Source organism: Gadus macrocephalus, chromosome 23 (genome assembly GCF_031168955.1).
Source record: "Gadus macrocephalus chromosome 23, ASM3116895v1".
In the NCBI taxonomy this organism is placed as follows: Eukaryota; Metazoa; Chordata; class Actinopteri; order Gadiformes; family Gadidae; genus Gadus; species Gadus macrocephalus.
This window is the reverse complement of record NC_082404.1, coordinates 575,067-583,491: the sequence shown is the minus strand read 5'-3', so window position 1 is coordinate 583,491 and position 8,425 is coordinate 575,067. Positions and strand designations below refer to the sequence as shown.

Here is an 8,425-nt window from a genome sequence, read left to right as displayed (position 1 = left end):
CCAAAGCTCCCCCTGCCAAGAGAAGAGCACCATCCTCTTTGTTGGAGAATCTGCTGGGTTGCACCTTCTCAAGTGCAACTCAGCCCATCTCTGCCTATGCTCAAGCTGAGGAGGAGGTTAACAAGTTCCGTGGTGCTCCACCAGTTCCTCTCTCTGAGGACCCTCTCAGCTGGTGGAGGAAAAATGAGATTATGTATCCCCTGCTCTCCAAGTTGGGCAAGCGATACTTTTGTATTCCGGCCACCAGTGTCTCTGCAGAAAGAGTGTTCTCTACTGCAGGAGATATTGTGACTGCCCAGCGGAGCACACTCACACCAGAGCATGTAGACCAGCTCCTGTTTTTACACAAGAACTTGCATATGCCATGAGCTTGTTTTCTTTGTCAGATCACAACACTTCATTACTTAGATATGTTAACACATTTCACCCCCTTTTCTCTGGCAACTTTTGTTTTGTGTACTAAAGATGCAGAGACACTGCCTCGTTTCTGTGCTTTGAGAACTATGTATATATGTTATTTTGTTGGTCCAAGTTGTGTTTTGCTATTTATACAGTGTGAGATGCAGTTAGCTCTACGTTAGCCTAATGATTGGGTAGGAATATTGCCTTCAATTTAATGTTAGTCACATGAATATGAGAACTTGCATATTCCATGAGCATCCACCAGTTATTAACTGGAAATGAAGCACCTTTAAAATGCAAGCGCCATAAAGTAGCATATTATTGTGTAGCATTATTTTCTTTCTCAGGGAAATGCTGCTTATTATCAAAAATAAAAGTGGCATTTTGTGTTTGAAGTCTTATTCTTATCATTGACTAAGAGCAGCTTTTTCTTTAATAATTTAAAAGAAAAATTAATGTATTTACATTTTAACTAGGCTACTTCCATATTGTGTTGAAATGCAAGCTGCATTGGTTATTGTGTTGTCGATAGAAATTCATATTTCTGACAAAGATATTTTTTCTTTTATAAAAAGGTAATTCATCTATTGATTTTTTTGAGCAATGCAATAATCGATGCAGCTTGCATTTCAACATAAAATGGATGTGTTAAAAATAATAATAATAATAAAAAAATTATATATATATTTTTTTATTACATAATCGATTTAAAATCGATAATCGATAATCGATTTTAAATCGAATCGTTGACCTCTGAATCGATTTCGAATCGAATCGTGAGGTGCCAAGAGATTCCCACCCCTATTTTCCACTATGGAGTTCCCCATCGACAGCCTGTTTCATCAAGCGATGAAGATGACTCTCCTGATGGGATTATTGGCGGTGAATACCAGAGCCATCGAGACGGGTAAGAGGATGCGACTTTAGATCAGCACGTCTAACTAGTTTCATTGCCGGCATTCCACTTCACTTCAATCACGTTAACATACTTTATTACCAGGTTTCTGGTTACTGTAATAGCGTACTCTAATAATAACCTTTCTCTTCTCCTTCCTCCCTCTCCTCCTCTTCAGCGTTTAAGATCTTAGATTGGGTCCAAACTTTCCATTATGTGATTAATTACAACCAGCTGGCGATACTCTTGGCTCCTAGCCTACTCTGGACTTCTTATAACAGATCATTATACAACCAAATATTAGATTTAAAGAAAATACTTGATATAGGTCTTAGCTAACTTTTAATATTGGTGTAATTAGCCAACATTTTTTTTATATACAGACTATGCTAAGCATTACATTTTAAATAAACTAGGATAGAACTAGGATACTAGTGGTATTTCTTCTTGTCTTCATTTTCAGTATAGCTTATTCATTCTACTTACATGATATTCCATAATTTGTGTGTCAGTGAAGCTGAAAGCACACCATAGTAAAGTTGGAGCCTTCATCTAATGCGGGTATCAATACTACATTGAGAGCAGGATAACACAAAGCCGGCAGCAGCTCGCCTTTAGGAAAAGGATTTGAGAAGGTGTTCACTAAGTGTGTATACCATCTGCCCCTCAACCACCCTGCTCCCAAGGATTGGCTCTGAGTTGGACCCTACATGATAGCATCTTAAAAGTGCTGAATTATAAGTGTGAAGAAGAAGAAGCTTTACTGGGCACTCTGTGTCCATGCGGGATTCCCCCCCCCCCCCCCCCCCCAAACACACACAACCTGTATGGTATGAACTAGCGGGGCAACAATGGGGGCTCACGGCCTTCTTGGGACATTCCGGGATGTCACAGCAGAGCGACTTAGTGGTCTTCCATGGCAACAGAGCAAACAAACCCTGAGGCGGCAGTAAATCCAGACGTTACTTGGCCTGCATCCCAGCCATGGGGGCGTGTGGTCAGGGGGCGGGGTCTGGGACCGCCTGAAAAGGATCTGTCTCCCCCATCTGCTCTCTGCTCATACCCACTTGAACTTGCAGTGTGAGATGAGCAGCCTCATGATGTAAAGTTACTAAATATACAAATAATGAGTAGCCTCCACATTACGCCTTTCCTACATTCTGTATTCAAGGAGAGTAAAGTAGTAGCAAGTAACAATATCATCCATCAAATCAAAAGCAAAAAAACGTTATTCCCACAGTTAGATAGATAGATAGATAAATACTTTAATAATCCCAGAGGGAAATTATTTTTGTCACGAACTCCAGATATACATACACAAATAAATAAATATTAAGAATAAAATATAACATATATCTATCCATATCCATATATATACATACACACACACACATATATATATATATATATATATATATATATATATATATATATATATATATATATACATATACATATATATATATATATATATATATATATACATATACATACAACATAAATACACATACATGCACAAAAGATAAAAGATACAACCTAAGAAAAACAAAAATATACAAATAATTTTTTTTTTTAAGGACAATATAAATATATATACAACACCATATATACACATACATATATATATACATATACATATATATACATACATACATACATATATACACATATATACATACGTACATACATATACACATACATATACACATATATATACATATATATATACATACATACATACATACATACATACATACATACATACATACATGCATACATACACAAAAGACAGCACTGTACAAAAAGAATTGTACAGTATTGTGCAAAAGGTGCAAGAATTATAGTCCTTGTTTGAGGTCAGAGATTACAGAGAGGGACGGTGTCTGACATTCTAAGGGAGGCGTTGTAAATTTTTATGGCCACAGGCAGGAAAGATTTCCTGTGGCGCTCTGTGGTGCATCTGGGTGAGAGGAATCTCCTGCTGAAGGTGCTCCTCTGCAGGGCCAGTGTGTCATAGAGAGGGTGTGAGACATTGTCCAATATGGACTGAAACCTGGACAGCATCCTCCTCTCTGCCACGGTCGTCAGGGTGTCCAGTTCCTCCCCCACAACATCACCGGCCCTCCTAATCAGTCTTTCAAGTCTGTTGGTGTCTGCAACCCTCATCCCACAGCCCCAGCATGTGACAGCGAAGAAGATTGCACTGGCTACAATAGTCATCATCATCGTCTTTTGTTCAGCAGGCCATGTACATTCAGATGAAGGAGAACCCATGTCATTTGTCTTTTATGTTTTACAAAAATAAGAGACCAAAAGCTCATCCTTTTGTCAACCACATCCTTAACTTCAAATAAACGATGCATTGTGATGAAGGATTATTCAGACACATATTTGTTCTCTTGTTTCTCGACAGTGAACATGGTGGACTTCTGCGGTCAGACTATCAAGGGGGACGGCATGGTGGTGAACTCGCATAAGGACTATAAGAAGTACTACTTTGTGACCATGGGCACCGACTGCCACCTCACCATGCAGGCCGCCTCCCCCCGGGACAGGATCCAGTTCCACTTCGGCTTCTTCCTGGTGTACAGTTTGTGGCCCCGCTCAGTCCCGCCCCGCCCTCCCCCCGGGGGTCTGCCCCCCTAGACAGCCCCCGCCCAGACCCCGGGCCTGGCCAGGGGCCCGAGGACCCCTGCCACGCTGGCTCCTACCTCCAGTTCTACGACGACAGGGAGAGGAGCTCCCCGCCAGTGGGCCCCCCGCTGTGTGGGAAGAGCCCCCCACGGCCGGTGCTCTCCACGGGGAACTACCTGACGCTGAGGCTGGTGACCCGGGGGACCCAGCCCCGCGTGGACTTCGTGGGGGACTTCACCTCCTTCAGGCTGGGTGAGGCTCAGTGTTTCATAGAGAAAGAGCTTTGAGATATTCTTTTCCTTTATCTTATTTGACTTTATCTTCCTTGGCACCAAAATGTATGTTTTCCATACCAATAAAGCCCTTTGAATCCTGAGTCTTGAATATAAAGGAATTCAACACGTTTTAGAAAGGAAAGACCTGTCTGCATATTTTGTTATTGTTCTCACATGTGAAATATCACAACTCTGTACATAATAGGGCTCTATAGAGATACTGTCCGTGTTCTTGAAATGGGCCCTAAAAGCTCTCAGATGCATCTTTGTCAAAGCTGCATGAAAGATGAAAGATTTGCATCCTCCTCTTTATTCTAATCTTCAGGGTTCAACTACCGTATTGGTCCGAATATAAGACAGCCTTTTTCCCCCTCGAAATAGGTCCGAAAAAGTCGGGTCGGCTTATATTCGGGGTATAGTATTCAGAGCGCAGTTTCTCTTCTTCGCCTCTCCCTTTAAATGTCAATGCACATTCGCGGCCGCAGGTGGCGCCAGAAATTGGTTCCGGGAAGAAATAGTCCAGCGTCCTTAACAACCAGACCGTTACCGGTGTTTAAAGACAGGCTGACCATTTAGAGACAAGTGGCTCAAAAGTGGGTCAGGTCAATCAACAACAGCGGAGGAGCCAATTTTAAAATAATGGTCGTCAATAAGGCAGAATCAAGTAACAACTGCCAAGCTGCCAAGAAGTTTGGGGTCACAGAGTGTAACGTAAGAAGATGGCGAGCACCAAAACAACGTCTCAAAGATGACAACAGTCAGCGCAAATCCTACCGTCACTGGTCCTCAAAGTGGTCGTTTCAGTGAGGTTGACCGGAGAGTTTTTGAATACGTCAGAGAAAACGCTCTTTGGGAGGAACCGGTGGAAACGGAGCAGCTGGGGAGCGATGACAGCGAGAGCGAACACAGCGGGGCAGAGGACGTGTGTGAGGGATAGAGAGACATTGGAGGCGAAGTTTGGCGAATTTTAGTTACGTTTAGTTAAATATGTGGCCTGTATTTTCTCTGTTATTTAAAAAATGTCACAATGTTGCTTGATTATTGCTTGACATTAATTTTGAATCATACTGTACATATTTTGCCTTGAAAGTGCCGTGGCCTTTACTGGCATTATCATTATTGTCATTAATATCACCATCACCAATATCACCTTCTCTGGCAAAAACGTCCCCCTTTCCACATCCGTCACCAACCTCGGTGTTAAAATGGACCCACAACTTAATTTTGACACCCACATCAAACACCTCTGTAAGACAGCTTTATACCACCTCAGGAACATCGCCAAACTCCACCAATCACTCACCCTGGCTGATGCAGAGAAGCTCGTCCATGCCTTTGTCTCCTCCAGGTTGGACTACTGCAATGCACTCCTCATTGGGATCCCTGGCAAGAGCATCCAGAGGCTCCAATACATTCAAAACAGTGCTGCCAGGGTCCTGATGAGGGTGCGCAAGCATGACCACATCACCCCCATCCTGAAATCACTGCACTGGCTCCCTGTCTCACTCAGAATTGAGTACAAGGTCTCCCTCCTCACCCACCAGTGCCTTCACGGACTTGCCCCCCTCTACCTTCAGGAACTCCTCACCCCCCCGACAAACTCACGTACACTCCGTTCAGGATCCACTCACACCCTCCAAACCCGACATACGAAGCTGTGCACCATGGGTGATCGGGCCTTTTCTGCTGCTGCCCCTAGACTATGGAACGCCCTCCCTGACCACCTGAGGGCTCCACAGACTACAGCTCTTTTTAAACTGAACCTCAAAACCCATCTCTTTAAAAGAGCATTCAGCTAAACTTTCTTTGAGGTTCCCCCTTTTTTAATAGTTTTTTGGCATTTTCTTCTCTGAAGCACTTTGAGATTCTTGAATATAAAGTGCAGTATAAATAAAATTTATTATTATTATTATTATTAATATAACAAGTGTTTAATTCACTGTGTTTTTAATATTGTTATTTTAAAATAAAATGAAGTTCTTTGTTCTGCAAATCTGGACTGCAAATCTTTTTTTCTAAATGTTTGTGTTGAAAAACGGGGGGTCGTCTTATAATCAGGGTCGTCTTATATTCGGACCAATACGATAATCCGAATGCAATGGGGAGCCGTACTTTACCTGTCGCAATGGCAAGTGTATTCCTCTGAGTCTGGTGTGTGATGACAAAGGAATCGACAACTGTGGGGATGGAAGCGACCTGGAAGAGAACCTGACTTCTGGATGCAAAGGTCAGCCAGCTATCTGTAAAGGGCAGTGGAGTGATGATATTATGCTAACATGAATCATTCTCCAAAACACCACACAACATAATAGTTCCAATATAAACGGAATATTGGAGCATAATTTAAGATAACTTTTTCTTCCACGTAAACTTAAACAGAATCTTCTGAATTTCCTTTTCCTAGGTCAGTTGGTAGCTCACACATCGCCGCCCACCATTGCAACTGGAGCGTCTGTCCTGACAGCGCCGGCCTCCACGGGTATGAACTGTGGCGCGCCGGACAGTGCGCACAACCTGGAGTCAGCCACCGGTGAGGGCGCCGCTGCCACCACAAACGCCCACCTCACCCTCACACGTTAACATCTAATCGGATGTGACTTACAAATGGTGGGAGGACACTAATGTGATTTGAAAAAGGTATCAAATCAACACTGTAGAAATACATTCATAAATAATTCCTTCTGAAGCTTTATCCACATGTGTTTCGGATCAGCAGAATGTCTCTTGAACGATACGGGGAGCAAGACATGATGCAACCCTTGCAGCTTGTGGTTTCCGGGCTCTGTACTCTTCTGTCTTTACCCTCATCAGGGTGAGCTGTTCAGTAAAACCAGGAGAGGTGAGCAGGATGAAGTGACCCATCCTTCATGTCTCTCCCCCCCACCCCCCCTGTAGCCTCCACGGTCCACGTGTCCCTGCTGGCTCTGTACGTGGCGCTGGGCGTGCTGGCCGCTGCCCTGCTGCTGTGCTGGTGCTGCTGGTCCCCGGCCTGGTTCCTCTGGCGCTTCAGCATCTGCCGCCATCTGCCCTGCTGCAACACCACCTGCTCCGCCTGCCAGCTCTGCCTGCGGGGCTGCCGCCACCATGGAGAGAACCGGCCCATCAAGGTCACCCCCCACAACCCCGTCAGCGGAACACTGCTGAGGCCCGTAGCCCCAGACGCTAACGCTAGCAGCACTACTGTGGCCTTATGAGCCGCGTGATTGGCTGTATCTATGTATCCAAAATGGTGGACATGCCCATAATGTAAAAAGCGTGAAAAAGTTTAGAAGTGTAACAATATACTAGGCTTTTGTTTATTTGGTGTATTGTCTGTTTGAGGGGAGGAGATGAGGAGGCAGGAGTTAGTTTCTTCATTTAGTGTGGATGTGCACTTTTTTTCTTTGAAAATGATCCTAAAATAAAACATGTTTTGTATAATGATATGACAGTTGAGGTGATGCAGGGTACATTATACTTTGAAACAAATAGTATTTTTATTATTATTACTCAGAAAGGTACTTTCTGTATCTTTTGTTGTACATTGTCGGTTAATAAGCAGTATCTCAATGTTGATCTCTCTCTCTAGGTCGTCTTCAGACGAGCCCTCCATCGTTGCTTCCAGTCATCCCGATTCTCCATACATCTGGCCAGTTCATTGGTACTTTGCACTCCTGCATCCTTCTTGAGTACATCCATGTATGTTAGTGTAGGACGTCCTGGTGTCTTTGGCAATGTCCCGCCAGTCTCATTCTCCTGGCAGCTACTTTCTCACTCACCCATGGTATTCCTTCATACAGGATCCTGTTGGTAACATGTGTACTCTTGCTGATGTTAAGTACTGCACGCAGCATTCTGGTTTAGCACCCGTCTAAAGACTTCTGCAAGGTTGGCTTCAGGGACCAGCATTCGCTGCCGTAGAGGAGAACAGACTCTACCGTTGAATAGAAGAAGCTGAGTTTGATTTGACGGGGGAGGTTGGAGTTCCATACACAGGTCATTCCGTTCAGGGCCCTCCATGCGAGTGCCTTCCTCACCTTTAGGTCCTTCTCTGTTGAGTTGACCCATGAGCCCAGATACTTGAAGTCCTCGACTTCCTTCAGCACAGTGCCACCAGTTGTTGTCAGCGGTTGATGCTCCGGTGAGATGTTGTAGGTGATGACCTCTATTTTCTTGGCGTTTAACCTAAGGCCAACCGTGGCGCACTCCAGCTCCACTCTGTTCAGGAGTTCCTGTGCTT

General features: G+C 43.9%; 1 protein-coding gene across 1 annotated transcript; it reads left to right on the top strand.

Annotated features, from left to right (window-relative positions):
* Nucleotides 1–1,215: 1,215 nt before the first annotated feature.
* Nucleotides 1,216–6,718, top strand: LOC132452886 (low-density lipoprotein receptor class A domain-containing protein 2-like). The gene is given in 5 exon segments (XM_060045724.1): nt 1,216–1,309; nt 3,711–3,898; nt 3,901–4,183; nt 4,588–4,619; nt 6,313–6,718. Coding segments are annotated over 5 exon segments (771 nt in total). The 3' UTR covers nt 6,487–6,718.
* The last annotated feature ends 1,707 nt before the right edge of the window (nt 6,719–8,425 follow it).